Raw genomic sequence first — 20,198 nt, forward strand, 5'->3', positions numbered from 1 at the left:
GCTGGTTCTGTTCTCAGCTCATGACCCAGGTCAGACCTTGGTCTGGGTCAAGGCAGGTTTGATTGTATGGCACATTTTGTCCACAAAGTGCTTTACAGAAAACAGGAAGTAGAATGTCAAAAGGGGAAAATTTAATTATCTAAATAATAAATAAGAAAAAATATTAATCTATAGATAAAAACAGTAGGATAGTGTTGGGTTTGTGCTTTTCCTACATCAGTGGACTTGTTTATTTAGCCGTCATGAATTTCCTGGGGGTTTTGGTGAAAACTCACCTGTTTCCTGTGGTGTCACCTGAAGAACAGCAACGCAACAATATGATTCAGTATAAACACTGACTCCAGATCATCTCAGACCTCCAATTATTCAAAGGTGCAACTCACCTGAGACTGAAGACGGTTTCTTCATGTGAAGTAAGACAATTTCAGTTTGTCCAAGAGTCCACTTCTGACTGAGCTGTGATTGGTCAGTTGTTGGTCCAGTCAGTGCAGCAAACCTGTTGAACCAGTGGATCAGACAGGTGAGTCCAGGTGTGTTCAGTGTAAACACATCTGAATACACAGCTAACTAACCTTGGTGGCTCCCGTGGGACATAGCTCAGGTTTCTGGTTTCATTTCTCCGACATTAAACTGAGCGCATGCATGGTCATGCTCACCTGGACTTCACCTGTCAGATATTTTGATAAAGAAAATAACTGCTGGTTATCACACTTTTCTGTGATAATACGACTGTACCTGTGGTTTTCTGCTCAAACTGCTACACAACTTCACAACAACTACAAAAGTTCAGGCCTTAAAACCAGAGCCCATCCCCCAGACACAGTTTGTTCTGATACCATCATGGTCTAGGAGTCAAAATTAATCAAATTGCAGAGACAGAAGTCTGTATGGAAACAGTTTGGGGCCCCCAGAGTGCCCAGGGGCCCTTCCTGTACAGCGGGTAGTGATGCAGTTCTTCTACCTGTGCAGGATCAGTGTGTGCCAATGCTTTTATCTAAGGAACAAAAGAGGGACTCAACACTGATCTCAGACCTGCAGGACTGAGGCCCCCTTTACTTTGTCTGACAGGAAAAGGGGGGTGGGGCTGAGGGCAGCATCAGGTCGAGGTCTGACAGGAAGTCTGAGTCAGACTCAGTTCGACTCCAGCCTGAACAACACAGAGAGAGATGTTGGTCCATTCTGTGCTGCTGTCGATTGCCCTCAGCTGCTGCTGCGCTGCTCAAGGTCAGAAAACAAACACATTTAATTAGTGTTAATCAATCAGGAGCTAATGTCTCATTAAGGGTCAATCATCTTTATTCATGGGTGGAACACAATCATAAAACAATTGTTCACTTTTCTCTAATAGTTTTTAAAAGATGAAACCACCAAAAACATTTATAAAATCATCATGATCATATTTAACAGTTATTAAATATTGATCAGTAGCAGTTGGAAAAAGGTCACTAATTGTTTATACTGAATATTGAATAATTCATATAAATCTGAGTTCAGTGTTGAACTCATCTCTTCAGTACCGACAAAATGATGTTGCTTTTATTATTGTTTTTACTTCAGGGCAGATTTGAGTTTGAATACATGTTCCAGTTATCAACATGTTTCTGCTGTGGAAAATCATAAATAAACCAAAAATATTAACTTTAACTAGGAGCAACGATGACGTGTTAATAACAGCCTGAAATTTCATTCCCAGTAAAACTCTGACTGGTTTCACTAAACAAAACCAGACTCTGGAAAACACCGGAGGGAAATAAAACTACTGGTACACATGGTACATTAAATTCAACAGCACACATACAGTACTTTATTCTTACTTTTTATAATTAGATTAGCAGAAGTTTTAATTCTCTTTATTTACTCCTTTTAATTAATTTAAACATTAACTTGTTTATTTCATACGTGGATTATTCACAAATGAATGTAAATATTTCACAGACAAAACAAAACCAAAATATATATGAAATTATTCTCATCACTATTCATCAACAGGACTCAAACATTTCTTCAATCCAACTCATTTCCACAGTTTTCAGGTAGAGGAAAGATGCTTTAACACTGAAATCCTTTGAACCTGAGCAGACAGGTGACACACCTGGATCAGACGCTGTGGGAAGGAAAATGTTGATTCTTGTTGGGTTTTAGGATAATTCTGCTCGGGTTTGTTTGTTTCCACATTTAACTCAACACGTCGTCTTTAGGGTTTTGCTTAGTGTCTTTGAATCAAATAGGAAGAACAGACAAAAACTGGCATGTCCCTGCTGGGACTTTTGTTTCCACCTGTGTGCTGTCGATGCTCCTGTCACATTAGGAAAAGTATAAAAGTCTGGTGCTGATTTGCAAAAATAAAATTAATGCCTGCGCATTTATATCACCTGCAGCATCAACAATATCCTTCATGGACTGAGAAAAAACCATGAACAGGGTTTATGTTCACTTTTCTATTATATCATAAGCACCACTTTTGCCCAAATGTTCTGCATTAGTTTGATTGTATAAAGGAAAGTTCCAGTGTAATGCACTGCCTGTGTATTAGTCCTTAATACAGTGCCCTCCACAATTATTGGCACTCCTGGTTAAGATTGGATTTTAAGCTTCTAATAAATTCATTTTCTTTTTAAAAATAGAACCAAAATTCAGAAAAAAAGAGAAAAATCCAACCTTTAATTGAAGTACAATTATTCAGCAAAAAACAAAATAAATAAAATCAAATAATTGACTTTATATGAAATCATCCATCCATCCATTTCCTATACCCGCTTTTTCCTGAACCAGGGTCACGGGGTATATGAAATCATGTGTGCCCCAATTATCGGCACCCTTGATCTTAATACTTCGTACAACCCCCTTTTGCCAACAAGACAGCACTTAATCTCTTATAATATCTCACAAGGTTGTAGAATACAGAGAGAGGGATCTTTAACCATTACTCTTTGCATAATCTTTCCAGATCATCCAAGGTCCGGGGTCCTCTCTTATGCACTCTCCTTTTCAGTTCACCCCATAGGTTTTCAATCGGGTTGAGGTCTGGGGACTGAGATGGCCATTGGAGGAGCTTGATTTTGTGTCTGCTGAACCATTTTTTAGCAGATTTTGCCACATGTTTTGGGTCAGTTGTGTGAGATTATGCTTCTGCAATAAAAACTACATACAGTACATTACATACATACATCTACATACATACACACTACATACATCTCACAGAAGTGAGTCCACCCCTCACATTTTTGTAAATAATTTATCATATCTTTTCATGTGACAACACTGAAGAAATGACACTTTGCTACAATGTAAAGTAGTGAGTGTACAGCTTGTATAACAGTGTAAATCAGCTGTCCCCTCAAAATAACTCAACACACAGCCATTAATGTCTAAACCGCTGGCAACAAAAGTGAGTACACCCCCCAAGTTAAAATGTCCAAATTGGGCCCAAAGTGTCAATATTTTGTGTGACCACCATTATTTTCCAGCACTGCCATAACCCTCTTGGGCATGGAGTCCACCAGAGCTTCACAGGTTGCCACTGGAATCCTCTTCCACTCCTCCATGATGACATCACAGAGCTGGTGGATGTTAGAGACCTTGCACTCCTCCACCTTCCATTTGAGGATGCCCCACAGATGTTCAATAGGGTTTTGGTCTGGAGACATGCTTGGCCAGTCCGTCACCTTTACCCTCAGCTTCTTTAGCAAGGTAGTGGTCATCTTGGAGGTGTGTTTGGGGTCATTACCATGCTGGAATACTGCCCTGAGGCCCAGTCTCTGAAGGGAGGGGATCATGCTCTGCTTCAGTATGTCACAGTACATGTTGGCATTCATGGTTCCCTCAATGAACTGTAGCTCCCCAGTGCCGGCAGCACTCATGCAGCCCCAGACCATGACACTCCCACCACCATGCTTGACTGTAGGCAAGACACACTTTTCTTTGTACTCCTCACCTGGTTGCTGCCAGACACGCTTGACACCATCTGAACCAAATGAGTTTATCTTGGTCTCATCAGACCACAGGACACAGTTCCAGTAATCCATGTCCTTAGTCTGCTTGTTTTCAGCAAACTGTTGCTGTAACTGTCTCTGCAACTGAGGGCTTTCTTGTGCATCATCTTTAGAAGAGGCTTCCTTCTGGGACGACAGCCATGCAGACCAATTTGATGCAGTGTGCGGTGTATGGTCTGAACACTGATAGGCTGACCCCCCCACCCCTTGAGCCTCTGCAGCAATGCTGGCAGCACTCATACGTCTATTTCCCAAAGACAACCTCTGGATATGACGCTGAGCACGTGCACGCAACTTCTTTGGTCGACCATGGCGAGGCCTGTTCTGAGTGGAACCTGTCCTGTTAAACCGCTGTATGGTCTTGGCCACCGTGCTGCAGCTCAGTTTCTGGGTCTTGGCAATCTTCTTATAGCCTAGCCCATCTTTATGTAGAGCAACAATTCTTTTTGTCAGGTCCTCTGAGAGTTCTTTGCCATGAGGTGCCATGTTGAACTTCCAGTGACCAGTATGAGAGACTGAGAGCAATAACACCAAATTTAATACATCTGCTCCCCATTCACATCTGAGACCTTGAAACACCAACGGGTCACATGACACCGGGGAGGGAAAATGGCAAATTGGGCCCAATTTGGACATTTTCACTTGGGGGGTGTACTCACTTTTGTTGCCAGCGGTTTAGACATTAATGGCTGTGTTGAGTTATTTTGAGGGACAGCAGATTATACAAGCTGTACACTCACTACTTTACATTGTAGCAAAGTGTCATTTCTTCAGTGTTGTCACATGAAAAGATATGATAAACTATTTACAAAAATGTGAGGGGTGTACTCACTTCTGTGAGATACTGTATATTTTGCAGCTTTTACCACATCTTAATCAGGGGTGCCAATAATTTGATTATGGTGGGCACTGTATGAGGTGCTGACTCCTGTAGATGATCCCTCCTGATTAAATCTTTGTATTGGGTTAGGGTTGGATGAGCCAAAAGGTCCTGCTCATCCAGCAGCAGTCAGATCTTTTCTAAATATTTGTCTTATTATAATCGCCCAGTGTCGATGGATCGCTGTGCAAAATCTATAGTTGAAAACATTTTGATTTATAAAACCGTGCACACACCCCTGTACACAAAGATTACCTTTGTAAATCACAGACCACCTAGAATTGTAAGGTGGTCTTCTGAATCGGCCTCATATCCCGCCCTTGACACGCCCATTTACCATGTGGATCTGCAAATTAATGAGTTGAGCCCGCAGCTGTTCTTTGATCAGGCGAATCACGGTGACAGGTGAGAAAAGAACTAAGGTAACTTCAGACAGTGAGACAGACCCACTGCGGGAATTAATCTGCGTGATAAGGGTGGTTCAGACATTTGATCTGTAGTGAAATTAAATGTGTGTGTGGCATCAACACCTTCAGTCTTTCCTTGCTCATGTCATCTCTACAGTCTGACTTCCGGTCGCCACCTCACATCTGTGTTGCTAACTCCACTTGCTCCAGAACAGGCACATTCATGGTTCAGAGTTTGTGTACAGGTGTGCACGTTCTCCATCAGGTTTGTTTTTTAAAGATCACAACCTGTGATGTGAAGGACACCACCTTCAGATCCCGTTTGGTGCCTATGCCCTGTTTAAAAATGGGGCCACAGGAGATTTATGAGGAACTACGTTTGATGTTTTTCATCCAAATTTCACCTGTAACCTGTTTAAAAATGACACAGAAATATATTCAGTGCTGCTACACATAATCCTACTACTGCAAATACCACAGCAAATACTATGACACAGTCCTGGAGTGGATGTAAACATGTCCGTGGTGACCAGTTCCTCCACCAGTCCCACAGTTTCCAACAAAGAAGAAGTAGAAGGAGGAAGTGGGAGAAAAGACCCTCAACACACACACACACACACACACACACACCATTGGTTGTGCATGTGTGGTCTCTGGTAGAAAATGTGTTTCCGGACTCTGAGGTTTCATCAGACCGCCGCGCCCCTGAAACCTCCTAACTGCAGGACTTTCTCCAGAACAGACTCAGAGCAGTTGGTGTGAAATCCTTGTATTTGTGTCATCAGTCGCTTTGAGCTGGTCTGTGTTTGTGCTGCTCCATGAGCTTCTCGCTCCGACACTGTTCGGAAAATATGACAAACATAAAATCTTGACCGTTCATTAATAATCTGTTAACAACAGATATTGATGATATTCATTGATCATAAAGACTGCTGCTGTGGAAACACTGAGCTCTGACTCACCAACTCAGAAATTCTTTATTTACACAATTTATTGTTGATGTGGCTTAAAAAACATTTCCCAGCATGCATCAGGAGCAAGATGAGCTTTCAGCACAGTCCCCTTTTCATGAGCTTTACGTGCAAATGTTTGTCTTGTTACACCTGTAAGAACCCAAACCCAACCCTGTCCCGGAGTTTAGGACCAGGTCTAAACACTGACGGGTACCACAGAGCATCTAATATTAAATCAATCAAACGATCAAATCACCAAATGGGAAGTGATAGATTTTTGTGTATCCCTTATTGCTGCAATTTCATTGGACAGATTTGTTTTATGATTTTTATTTTTCAACGTCTCGACCGATGTGAACAAACATGCAGCTTCAGTCTGAGTCTGAAGTCAAACTCCATTATCTCTGTGATCAATTGAAAAACTGTCCAATATCACTAAACAATCAATATACTGTCCGTCACTAATCAATAGATGTTGTCCAAAGTCCACACACACACACACACACACACAGACACACACACATACACCCAGTTTCACTTCCTGTTTCCACTCTTATTGTGAAACTCGATGACGTGAATCTTCAACTGTCACATGAAGCCGCAGCAAATGTGTTCTTAATCTGTATATTGGTATATTGATCACTGATTGACCAGCCTGGATACAGTCAGTTTAACAACTCTGACTTTCAGATTCGTCAAAACCAAAAACACGTTCATGAATAAACTGATCTTTCATTTGTCTAATTGAGCAGCTTTTTTTTTCAAACTTAAATCTCGAACCGTCTCATGCAACTTTGTTCCAGCAAAGATTTTAATTACTAACTATTTATTTTTTATTATTTTAAGTATTACAAATTAACAACCCGCTCAACTTTTTATTATATGTAGCCCAGCGCTTAATATAACAGGACTTTTAATCTGAAAATCCCAAGAACATGAATCCTGTACGTGTCGTGTAAAAACTGAAGTTTTGACTTCAGTCGTCTTCGCTGCAGGTGATCACCATGACAACCCACCTGCTGCCATGACAATGGGTGCCGCCCAGTATCCTGGCCAATCAGATGATGACCCCATGGGCCCAAGCTCCACCCCCAGGCTGTCAGAGCTGGTCCTGGATCAGAAGCAGGAGGCACTGTGGAGGAAAAAGGTTCTGGATCTGCTGACACAACTGGTCCAAGTCCAGAAGGAGGCCACCAGGAGCCAGGACCAGGTGGTCCAACTGCTCAGCACACTGGGAACTCAGGTGGGTCCACTTTAGTTTACCTGAGTATTAGTTTAGTTCAGTTTGAATAAATTTTAACTTATTTCAGCTTAGTTGAGTAAACTTTAGTTCTGGTTTATATTTTTGTTTAGAGCCGTTTTATTTTATTTTTGTTTGGTTTTACTTCAGATTATCTTAGTTTAGTTTAGTCTAATTTAATCTATTTGCAACTGGGCCAACAAGGCCACATTTCTTGAAGTCCTGGGAACATGGATCAGATATTATTTTAGGATTGCCAGACTAAGTAAACCATAACCTGTCCAGACTGCACTGGTAAACAAGTCTAATCTAGTCTGAGCTAAAGGAAAGTTTTCTAGTTAGCAGCTTGAGATGTGCTTCAGAAAGTCTAAGTTTATTTAATGGTGAAATCATATGGTCCAATCTGACCCAGTTTAAATAATCTGACCTCCTCAGGGTTCCCAGCAAATCCAAGACCTGCAGAATGTGGCTCGCCACCAGAGCCTGCTGGTTGAAAACCACCAGGCTTTGTTGCTGCAGACATCCCGCATCGTCTCCCACCTGCAGGACATCACCAAGAAACCTGCTGCTGCCAGACAATGAGATCCTCCACCAGCAGCCAATTAGATCATCTGTTTTTAGTGACAGTGAAATATGTTCTCAACCAGCCAATAAGGTTAATCTGCTCTTATTCAGCCAACCAGTGATTTAGGTTTTGATACCAGCCAACCAATGACACTGTCAGTTATTAACGTGTTATCCAGTAACTTACCTGGTGATTTGCTCTATGGGTATCTTGATAGATCTAAAATGATAATCAAACTTCAATGTTAATATATAACAATCAAAAAATGTTTTTTTATTTTAAAAAACATAATGTTCATAAAACCAACAACAAAAGTAATGTTTGTGATTACTTCCTGTCACTTGGAAACCTTAGTAGTAGCCATAATAACAATAATTAAATGTGATTTCAGGAATTTTTATTTCGTCTGTATCTGTTGACTTCTGATTTAAAATAAAGTGAAGTTGTACCATCCATTCAGTGGGAGTATTTCTGTGTGCTATAGCGTACTGAGTACATCTGCTGCTGATTGTTAATATTTATTTATTATTTCTTTAGTTCTTAACCTGCTCACACCCACTGGTCCTCCTATGGAAAATACAAATATTTAAAATGTTTTAGTTGCCAAAAACATCCAAATCAAAAATTCAAGACAATTTATTGTTGCAGGTGTCTGATGGTTACAGCCTAGACTGATTATACTGTAGCAATGTGGTCCACTTTGGGTTTCAGAACAACATGATTCATTTGGGGTGGCATTTGTTTTCACCTCACAAGTATCGGTCATTCACTTTCTCGTTTTGGACTCAGGTGTGACATTTAACAGTGTCTTCGGTCTGTTTGGTTTCAGATCCCCCCAGTCCACCTTCAATACATCTCAACTTTGACTTCTTGCCAAACCAAACTGAGGTGGTTCTGACTGCCAGGTCCTCCTTCTCCCTCAGTTGCCATGGTAACAGTTTGGTCCGTTTGTCCAGCACGGCATTTCGTCTTCTTTACCTGGACAAACTGCCAAACCCACTTGAGGTCAAGAGCTCAGACCCAAGACACACAGGAACATACCGCTGTGTGTACATCAACCAGAGCCTAGGTCACCTAGAAACCTGGATCCACCTGTATGTCAAAGGTAAGATAAGCTGAAGCCACACCCCCTTCTTAAGTGAGAGGGCTGAATCCAAAAATCCCCCCTTTGGACTGTCCAGTTCCAGATGTAACAACTCACCAGGACAAGTCAGGAAACAAACTGTTTTTGTAGATTTTCAAATCGGTGGTGGGAAGAAACATTCATGTTGTTAGAGGTAGTTGTTCGTGACTCATCTCCTAGCAGTGATGTTTTTCATACCCTTCATGGTGATCTAAGTCTGACCACCAGATTCCCTTAATTCTCCTCACTCAGACGCTACCGATCCCTCCAGTGTGTTCGTCACTCCTCGTAGGTCCCCTGAGATCGAAGAAGGCCAAGACTTTATGCTCAGGTGTCTGGTGACTGACCCATCCATCACAAATCTCACGCTTCAATCTGAGAGCGGCATTAGGAGCAGGGGACAGGGCTTACCCCAGGGCATGAATGTGACCTTTGACCCCCGAAGAGGAGCCCTGATCCAGGATATGCGCAGGTCATTCAATGGACGCTACACCTGTTCCGGCTGGAAAGATGGAAAAGAGTTCAAATCCAAACCTGTTGACCTGTTGGTTGTCCCTAGTAAGACGTGTCTGTCTGTACACCTGTGTGGTTGAATACCGGTCTGTCTGTACACCTGTGTATCTGAATATCTGTCTTGGTCTCTGTTTGACTCTCCACCTGTCCACCTGTCTGTCTACCTACCTGCCGACAGGGCTGCGACATCCTCCCTCTCTGTCTGTCAGTCAGGATGAATTCATCCGTCTGGAAGGAGAAAAGTTTGAGGTCACCTGTCTGGCTAGTAACCCGTCACACTTTTATAACATCACTTGGACACACCCAAACACACAGGTGAGAGGTCAGAGGTCAGCTGCTCATCTTTACAGTGGACAAACAAAGATGTTAATTGGTTCCTTGTTTGTTCCAGAAGCTGAACGTCACTGTCAGTCGTCACTACAGCAACCGCCATCTGTACACCAACAGTACCGTGACAATCTCTGCTGTCAGTCTGAAACACAGTGGACTCTACACCTGCACTGCTGTCAACAAAGCAGGCATTTCCATGACAACCGCACAGCTCAGAGTTCTGGGTAAAAAAATTAACTAAAAACTTTACATTATGACATTATAACATGTAACTTCACAATAACATTATAATAACATATTCTAACATTATAATAGGCTGTAGGAACAAGATAATAACTAAAAATTATTTATTTTATTTCCTGTGTGTTTTCATGCAGGAGCAGATGTGAAACCACCAGATCAGTCTCAGGTATAAGTTAGGGCAGCTAAATGCAGGAAGACTGAGGGCAGATTGAGGAAGTCAGCTCTTAGTGCCTCAGGAGACAGTTAGTACCAGTCTAAGACCAGATTTTGTGATGTGGTCAGAAACATGTCTGTTTTTCTGTGACATTTGAGAGGAAAAAGCTCAGATGTACAGACATACAGTAACTATGGAGGCACAGCTGGAAAGTTAAGGTCCGCCCAGTATAGGCTGGTTCTAGAGGGCTTGTTGGAAAGTCAGTCTTTTCTCTGTTGAATGAAATAAGTAAAAATCGGCACAGCCTAAAGCAGGCAGCAAGAAATATGGCCGACAGTGCAGCAAGCTCCGGTGAATGACTCTGGAAGACCAAAGGAATGACCCTGATAGTAGTAATAGGTTGGTAAAGGGAGAGCAGAAAATTTGTCCAGATATACAATAAGGGCTGGAGAGTTTTGTTGTTATGGGGCCTTGAAGATTTGAGACAGCATGGCCTGGTTACTCCATCTTTGGGGCCATATGACAGGGCAATCACAACAGGAAGGAAGGATCATCCATTACTTGGCACATCCCACTGTGTATTTTGGTAACACCATAAAGACAAACTGAGACTGATGAAGTATTTACTCTCCCTCTTTTTCTCCTTTGTCAGATGCTCCTTACCTGAGGATCTACCTGCAGATACAGAATGCTAATGTTTACACCAAGACCACAGAAGTCAATAGGGGCCTGCTTTCTGGTGTTAGAATTACACCAGGGAAGGCGCAAGAAGAGCTAGAAGCTAATATTAGTGGTATTTCACTGGAAGGGAAGGGTGAAATTACTGCTAACATTAGCTCTATAAGAACAAATGTGAACATCACTAACATTAGTGGCACCAGCAGAGTGGAGGTCTATGAAGGTCGAGATGTGACACTGACATTTGTGATGGAGGGATATCCTCTAATCAGGGACCAGCGCTGGACAAGATCACCACATGTCAACAATGACAACAACACAGTGTACCAGGAGAGCTACAGTGTTAATGGATACAGGTTAGCACACTGACAACTATAGGCTAGAGTTCTAAAGCAGGTCTGAGAGACGTGGTACTCCAAAACTATCACCTAAAGTTTTGTTATGGTGGTATTTGATGATGCAGTTTGTTAAGGTGATATGTTGGTGTTAGGCTTTGTTAAGGCATTATTCTCCATGTTGTTAAGGCAGTTTAGTTGGAGTTACAAGTTGTTTTTATGTTGCAGGTCAGAGTCGAGCCTGCTGCTGTGGCGGGTCCGAGAGGAGGATCGAGGTCGATACTCGTTTTATTTTTCAAATTTGTTTTTCAGTGGCTCACAAAACATCGACCTCCGAGTATATCGTAAGAAACTGAGCTGCTGATTGAATTCTGGATTCTGGAATCTCCAGAATTAATTAACTTATAAATTCAGATGTTTTTCTTCAGGTTCTCCAAAAGCCATCACCTCTCTAGAGAATAGCACTCTGACCTGCACCAGCTCTGGATATCCATTACCCACAATCCTCTGGTACACCTGTCCTGGTGTTCACAACACGTATGTACCAATAGACAAAACGCTCATTAGCTCCCCCTACAGGCTGCATGGTTCCTTACATCAACAAAATGAGCAGGAGTAGAGTTAAACATGTCCTGACGGTGGTGCTACAGGAAATGTTTGACAGATTCTGTGATTTTTTTGTGTGAAGTAAAAAGATTAAAAAAAATTGTACACTTTCTTCTTTTACCCTGAAATTATTATTGATATGAGCTTTTGGTCACACACACTAGTTGGTCTAACCAGAATTGAATTCAGAATAAGAACCAAGGGTTTGTCATTTTAATGCAGTCCTTTATAAACCCATTAACCATGTATAAAACATTAAACATTAAAATGAGACGGGAGATAAGATCAAATCAGAAAAGAGTAAAATAACAAACAGGACAGGTGAAACAGCTTCAACTCCTCTTGCAGGTGTGCAGATGTCTCCAGCTCTCAGGTGCATCCAGGTGACAGGCCCTCACAGGATGATGAGAAGGAGGAGGTGAGGAGACAACTTGCTTTGTCACCTGGTGATGATGTCACTATCGAGTGTGTCGCCTACAATGAGATCGGGGAGTCACGTGATGTCTTTGTTCCTCGTAAGTGTCAGTACAAACGTGATTATTCATTTATTATAAAACCTTGTGTGTGTTTTAAATCAACCTGTTGTAGTTGCTTTAGGTTTGGATTTAAAACCTTCAACCTCCTTGTTCACTCCGGCTCTGATTGGTGCTCTGAGTGCCACGGCCGTCCTTCTCTTGCTCCTATTGGTTGTCTTTTACAAGTGGAGACAGGTATGCTTACTGATCACTATGTATTCTGTTTATTAATAAGTACATTGTTACAGGCACAATATGTACAGTATCATGGATGCATGCCACCAAATTATAACTACTACCTTCACAAAACCTGTTAGGTTTGTAGAAATCCCAAATAAATTTTCTCTGTTATGACTAAAATGATCCAAGTTCCTGCACAATGTTGAGCAGAGAAAGAAATCTGTACAAAAAACCTGAAAAAAAGCTCTACAATGAGCACAAAAACAAAATAATCAGATCCTATTTATGTCATATTTAATTTTCCTAAGAACATGCCAATTATTACATTTTTAGTTTCAAACTGTAATGAATGTGGTATAACAATGTAAATGTGAAACGATGAATGGAGGTAATTATGTGTTGTTTAAAATGACAAACTGAAGCTAAATGTGTGTTTGCTGTGTTCACCATTTTAACATATTCTCCAGTTTTATCAGACTGGGATATTTTATTCCCTGAACCTTGATGTGTCAGCATCACAAATTCTGAATGATCCCTCATGATCCACGTTCAGGACTTCCTGTGTGTGGAATTTTATTTTGGGGTTTTATTTCCTTTGTCACCTGGTTTTATCCCAGGTAGCTTTATGTTCATCTGTTTTTATTAGTTTCACCTGTGTATGTGTGTGTGTGTGTGTGTGTGTTCCCTAGGCAGCTTTGTGATTAGCCTCACCTGATACTGATTAGTCATGCAGGAGTATTTAGACCTGCTCTCTGCCTCACCTAGTTGCTGGATTGTGTTGTTGTTTTGTTGGTCTACCTTGACCTGCTTTCTGTGGCGCTTTATCCTGTTCCCTACATTCTGTGAGTTCTCTGTGTGTATCTGTGGCTTGCTGTGATCTGCCTGTCCCCTGTGTGTGCACCAACCCTTTTCTGAGTTTCATCCTGATCCCTGAGGTATAACCTTACCCCTGGTAAATACCTCATTCCCGTGTTTTCACTGGACTTCAGCTTTCCTTCCACACTCTCCCGAGTGTCCTGGTTTCGTCTGCTGTTTGTGTGTGACTCCAGTTTTCCCTGCTCCATGATTTCCTGATTCCCATGTTCTCCAGAACCCTAACCCTAACCCTTCTATATATCTGAGTAAAGTATTTTTTCTGTTAAATAGTCTTTGAAGATGCAAATTTGGGTCCAAATAAAATTATTTATGGAAATGTGACAAATATGGATATTCTACTGACAGACATGGTTCTAATAGAAAGATAGATCACTATCTGCAAACACGTGTAACCTGCTCTGTGACAGGATTTAGCTAAATTACTGATCTGTAAACTAAAAAACATAAATATGTGACTTATTGTGTTCACTATTACACATTAAATCAATTTAAGCAAATTGGGTCAGATTTTTTTTTTTAAAAACATGGATCACATCAGTTTTCACTGCTTTAATCACAACCTGCACTTCAAATATCTTCATTAACATGCTAATTGTCACATTTCAATTTCTTTTCTCAGAAACCCAAATATGAGATTCGCTGGAAGATCATTGAAAGCACCAGTGGAAACAACTACACTTTTGTTGACCCCACTCAGCTGCCGTACAACCAGAAGTGGGAGTTTCCCCGAGACAAACTCCGTCTCGGTATGAGATCATGTGATCAAAATGACAGTGATGTTCAGTTTGACCTCTTGAACAGGTGTCTTCAGTGTTCTGTGCTTTAGTCCTTCACATTTGACCTTTGACCTGGTACCAGGTGCTGTTTTGGGCTCAGGGGCCTTTGGGAAGGTTGTTGAGGCAACGGCGTATGGTCTGGGAACTGACAATGTCACAAGAGTCGCGGTTAAAATGCTCAAACGTGAGTCCTCACATCATCATCATCTTAATTTTTACCTGTCCAACACTTTTCTGCTGTGCTCATACGGTTTTATGTCTCCTGTGGAAATAAACAGCAAGTGCTCACTCGGAGGAGCGTGAAGCTCTGATGTCAGAGCTGAAGATCCTCAGCCATCTTGGTTACCATGACAACATCGTAAACCTCCTGGGAGCCTGCACTCAAGGAGGCAAGGATGATTTTAATTATTAAATATCAACATGAGATTATATATTAAAATTACACAGACATAAATTTGACTGATGAAAATAAAAATGTGCATTAATCCACCACTGAAAATAATCCCTGACAAATCTAATATTTCCAGTTTCTTTGATAAAATTTACCGTGACCTTTAGAAAATTACCAGGTCTTTCTTGTTCTGTATAACATTACCAATAAATGTAAAATTAATTTCTGCAATTTTATGGTGTTTTATACATAAATAATTAATTAATTTGTGGATAATGAAAATTATAGTTACAGTATTTCATAGAATAAAACTATATTTCTCTCAGGACAATTTTACTTTGTAAATCTCACTGATTTGAATGAGAAGAGTTTTTCTGTCAGCAATAAAGCTTTTTTTTTTTTAATCTTATCTATTCTAACTTGGTAACTTTGACCTTTCACCCCCAGGACCCATGCTGATGATCACAGAGTACTGTAGTCATGGTGACATGCTCAACTTCCTGCGGTCTCACGCTCAGGATTTCATGGCGTCCATTTTGAGTGTGAATGAAGCGGAGGAGAAAGCCTTGTACAAGAACATGGCTGCCCAGCATGCCAGATTCAGGAGGTCTGAGTTATTCCCGTTTCAGCCGACAGATCAATTGAACTTATTATATGAGACAGGCAGAATAAACGGTCACTGTCATTTCTTACTAAGTTTGTTTTATCAACCAGTTTTTAAAAACACTAACAAATGCATCAACCTTTCCATCAGTTCTACTTCTATTGTACATATTTCTGTTTGGCACTGCAGTGTCCCCAGCTCTCCTACAGTAAATGTTATGTCTTTGCCTGTCAGGACATTTAGCTCAGATTGACATCAGCAGCTTCAGTCATTTATTTCATTAGTGGTTCAGTTACCAGCTAACTGGTCTCGTCCAATCACATTTGTTGCAGTGACAGTGGGATCTCATGCTGTTCAGAGTATCGGGAGATGCAGCCTGTTTTCAGTCCAGGACAAACGCACCAGGGTAACAACCTGTACTCACCTGGTCACACACACCTGAGCACACTTAACTCATCTCAATTCACCTGGACTCACCTGCAGATCCTTCTGTTTGTGTCTCTCTCAGATGTGCAGACAGACACTTTGACTGTCAGTGACCTCATGATATTTTCGTACCAGGTGGCACAGGGTCTGGACTTCCTGTCGACCAAAAATGTAAGAAAACACACGCATGCTTGTGAATCTCTATGTGTGAGGACCTTCAGCAACCTGCCCTTACCTGTCTGTCTCTCACCTGTCTTTCTGTAACAGTGTATCCACAGAGACGTGGCGGCAAGGAACGTCCTGCTGACTGATCGTTGCGTTGCGAAGATCTGTGACTTTGGTTTGGCTCGAGACATTCGCAATGACGACAGCTACATTGTGCAGGGAAACGTCTGTGTTTCACCTCCACATTCTGTTTACCTGACAGTCTAAACAATACTTTCTGATTCTTGTCTCTTATTTTGACACTTCCTGTCCTTTATTTTGACAGGCCCGTCTCCCAGTGAAGTGGATGGCTCCAGAGAGCATCTTCCAGTGTGTTTACACTGTGCAGAGTGATGTTTGGTCTTACGGGGTCCTATTGTGGGAGATCTTCTCTCTGGGTAAACATCCAATCACATCACAGCTCTAATTATAATCGGTGTTGATTTCTAATGATGAGAATTTCTGTGTGTGTATTTACCTGTTCAGGTAAGAGTCCGTATCCAAACATTGCTGTGGATACCAACTTCTACAAGATGATCAAAGATGGCCACCACATGGCCCCGCCAGAGTTTGCTCCAGCAGAGATGTGAGATTTATTATTATTGCTGTTGTTTAACTCACATTTTTATCTGTGGTTATCTGGTAAATTCAGATCTCAGCAAGAGATCTTTCTAAGGATGCATTTGCCCATAAGTGGGATCTTTTGCACTTCCCTTGCTGAGGGGTGGCCTGGGGGATTCTGACCTAATGTTCCTATCATCACTGGCACTTCTTGACCCACGTCCTTGTATATCTCATCTTTCTGACGACTGTTTGGTCGTACAGCTAAATAGTTTACCACATTTAAAGACAACCATGGCACATTTATCTAGACCAAACTCCATTTTGACCAAACCCTGTCAGACCGTGTTTCAGCTGTGTCTCATCCCTCACAAATCGTTTCAGATCGTCCATGTAATGTTAGATGGCTGACTTTATCACTGATGTCAAATCCAACACCTTCTCTATTCAGCATGTTCATCAACAGTGTCAGCGCTAAGCAGAATAATAATAATAAGGGAGCTGGAGTCACCTTGAGATATTTCTTGCTTTATGATGTGACCTCCAGTGTAATAAAGCCACATTTCAGTCTTCCACTCTCTCATTGATGCTTTGACAAATCAAGTAATATTTGGACATATTCAATAGATTTCCATGATTGTAGCAGTCTAGGTATGAGGCAAAATGTCAAATGCTTTCCTGTAATCTGTCCATGGCGTACCTAGATTCTGTAGATGTAGATTCTTTGCCTGTGATAACCATTTTACTCATTAACTGATCTTTACGTCCTCTAGATGCTCTTCAACAGCCTCTGTTTGTCTGGGAGGGTTCTTGAGTAAATGATATGTTCTGTTTGTCGGTGCAGCCATTAAGATCTTGTGATTGGTCAATGATTCTTCAGGTCTTTTCTGTCCTTGCCTTTGAAGAGTAGGACAGTGCTTCCAAATGTTAACCACACAGGATCTTGTATTGTTCATATTGAATCACACTCACACAGCAGACGTTTTGCAACTTATCTAGCCCAGGAGCTTTCCAGTTATGGGTTAGCAATCTCATTTACTGTGAAGTCCTTCCATGAATCTGGTGTTATGTATTCAATCCAAGTTGCTTGAATCATAATGGACAACCTTATCTTCAGGTGTTCCATGCTAGAAGCTGGTGACTTGTTCTTGAGAAGGTGGATCAGTAATGATTTCTGGTTGTTCAACTGACAATAAAACCCTTTAGAGTCTTAATTGAAGATTTTATTCTGATGGTTGTGATTATTTCTGAGGTTTTGCCTGGAGATTCATTTACACATTTATTATTGATCTAACACACCTGTCCTCTAAGGTATCAGCTGATGACTCTCTGCTGGAGTCTCGAACCCATTGACAGACCAACCTTTAAAATGATTGGCACGCTCATCAGCAGGCTCCTTCCCTCCACCAATGACACGTTGCCATATCACAGCCATCAGGTGAGGACCAATCAGACATGAGAGGATTTCTGTACCCTGCGGTATATGCGCCAGGTTTGAAACCAGAAAGCAGTTTAAACCTTTGGTACCTGAACTCATCACTTCTTCTCTCCTCAGTCGACATACAGAAACATTGATGAAAGCAGAGAAGAAGAGGAGGAGGTCAGAGGAAGAGTAACACTGAAGAGAGAAGAAGAGCTGCATCAGAGAGGTAATTAATCCAACTGATATCAGATGCTGCTAAGAGACAGTTCCCCTGTAAACCTGAACCCACTTCCTGTCCTGATCTCCTCAGAGCGCCGTGATGACGAAGAGGAACAGGAGCCGATGATGAACGTCTACCAGCTGTCCTGATCGTCTCGTCCAATTAGAATGTGGCTCAGTTTCTCATGTTTCTGCTGATTCTCAATTTGATGGTGAATGAGCGTGAGTTTCAGTTTGTGTTGAAGCTCAGAAAGGTCCACAACAAGCGCACATGTCTAGTCCGTTAAACTCCAACCTGAGCCACAGCAGGTTGTTAATCAATGATAAAAATCAGTATCACACACTTAACTGTTCAAACACCAGGAAACCACAAGTTTACACACTGGACTTCGTCCCAACAAATATGTTAAACACACCTGAACACAGATAGAGACGCCCACACCTGTGCTTTGTTTGTCCATATGTTCGTTAACAACTACAGTTTCTGCACCGTGAACTGAACCATTGAAAAGACTCATTGATGATTTTTTTTTTATACAAAATTTCATTCCTGACAAACAAACCAAAGCAAAAATGATCAAATTTACAAACACAATTAAGAATCAGCCACTAACCAAATAACATTTTGGACTAATTAAGTTTTTCTTTGGCCACTAATCAAACGGAGTTATTTTTTATGATTTTATTACAGATTGTGACAGCAGAGACAGTGAATGATAAAAGTTTTTCATTGTCCCACTTTATTTGTTCATATAGTAAAACTGTTATAAATCACTTCCAGTTGTGACTGATGAAGAATTAGTCTTTGATGATCTAAGATCATTAAATCATCAGACTAATAAAATAAAGCTGATGTTGTGGAACATGAAATCTGTCATTTTTAAATCTTTAATCTTTGATTTCTACTCTGTGTCTGATCAGAAATGTGTTTTATATTTAATAGACAGTGTCTCCTGGGTTTTTGTCTAAATAAACTGAGGCTGATGCAGTTTGGAGGATTTGTTCCCGTTTTTCCTATTTCACCATAAATCTCCATGTTTAATGTATTTTCATGGATTTTTAATGTGACAAAATATCTGCAATTATATGGAAGACAAAAACAATAAACAGACACATATTAGTACATGTTTAAATATGTGCATCTTTAGTTCAAGGCAGGACTCACCTATGTTGCAGGTGATGTCTCTGTTGTACTTGTCAGGGGACAAATTAAAGTAGATCACCTGACGGCTTTACAGCAGCTGGACTTTGGATTCTGATAGCGAAGGTTTGATGTCAGAAGAGTTTGTTGTTTATTATTTTCCACTGGTGTCACTCCAGTATAACCAGTAAAAGTGTCACAATGTTCAGGACAATCTGCATTTTATCTTATTGATTTATTTATGTCAGACGCACATGTTCCAGCGTCTGATCACATCTAGACATTTCAAAAAGTGATCAGTCCAACTTTTGTCATCTTTTGATGAATGATTAACATTTATTGATCCTCAGCCCACGATAAGTTTCAGGTCATTGTAACATGATGATGTGTAAATTCTCCACAGTGAGATTTGTTTGTTTATGAATGTCATTAATCATCTGATCAGATTGATCTTGTCAGACACAAACAGGTGAGCTCATTTAAAAATACAAGGTGAATAATTGATCACTGAAGTAAACATGACAGACACTTGGGTCTGAAAAAAGATAAATGCGTGTCTTTAATTTCTGTGATTATTGATCAACAACATATTTTATCATAAAAGTCAGAGCTTTATCTCGGCTGCTCAGTATTCATGGCAGTGGAAATGTGACTGGTGATTATCAGCTGCTGTACTGATAAGAAAACAGTAATTTTCAGCTCAATAAAACTGATCACTGATCAGTTCACATCTTAACTCTGTAAACGAGACAAACCAGCAGCAGCTGCTCTCATTCGTTTATGTGGTGACAGTTCACCTGCAACAGGTTAGTCAGTTTGAGGAAATTTGTGATAAAGTAGTGAAAGTAGATTCATCCTTTCAA

General features: G+C 40.9%; 1 protein-coding gene across 4 annotated transcripts; it reads left to right on the forward strand.

Moving 5' to 3' along the window:
• The first annotated feature begins 1,130 nt into the window (after positions 1-1,130).
• csf1rb (colony stimulating factor 1 receptor, b) lies at positions 1,131-19,190 on the forward strand. Of its 4 annotated transcripts, none has more exons than XM_026310308.1 (22): positions 1,131-1,224; positions 8,867-9,142; positions 9,413-9,718; positions 9,852-9,988; positions 10,065-10,227; positions 11,053-11,434; positions 11,642-11,757; positions 11,842-11,950; positions 12,368-12,534; positions 12,608-12,729; positions 14,210-14,336; positions 14,449-14,550; positions 14,645-14,755; positions 15,205-15,364; positions 15,694-15,767; positions 15,870-15,958; positions 16,055-16,177; positions 16,278-16,389; positions 16,478-16,577; positions 17,864-17,990; positions 18,108-18,201; positions 18,286-19,190. In XM_026310308.1, exons 1-22 carry the CDS (start codon positions 1,167-1,169, stop codon positions 18,342-18,344), a joined length of 3,114 nt encoding a protein of 1,037 aa, XP_026166093.1. In that variant the 5' UTR covers positions 1,131-1,166; the 3' UTR covers positions 18,345-19,190. The 4 variants fall into 4 exon arrangements, with proteins under 4 accessions (XP_026166093.1, XP_026166096.1, XP_026166095.1 ...); XM_026310311.1 differs by having other exon boundaries at positions 12,617-12,729; XM_026310310.1 differs by having other exon boundaries at positions 10,068-10,227.
• Positions 19,191-20,198: the final 1,008 nt, after the last annotated feature.

Source organism: Mastacembelus armatus, unplaced genomic scaffold (genome assembly GCF_900324485.2).
Source record: "Mastacembelus armatus unplaced genomic scaffold, fMasArm1.2, whole genome shotgun sequence".
Classification (NCBI taxonomy): domain Eukaryota; kingdom Metazoa; phylum Chordata; class Actinopteri; order Synbranchiformes; family Mastacembelidae; genus Mastacembelus; species Mastacembelus armatus.

Bases quoted from the DNA above. Each gene is read 5' to 3' on its own strand.
- csf1rb (XM_026310308.1), top strand. From the start codon at position 1,167: ATGTTGGTCCATTCTGTGCTGCTGTCGATTGCCCTCAGCTGCTGCTGC. The intron at 12,730-14,209 runs GTATGCTTACTG...TTCTTTTCTCAG, and splicing joins TCTTTTACAAGTGGAGACAG to AAACCCAAATATGAGATTCG. The intron at 15,365-15,693 runs GTCTGAGTTATT...CATTTGTTGCAG, and splicing joins CAGCATGCCAGATTCAGGAG to TGACAGTGGGATCTCATGCT.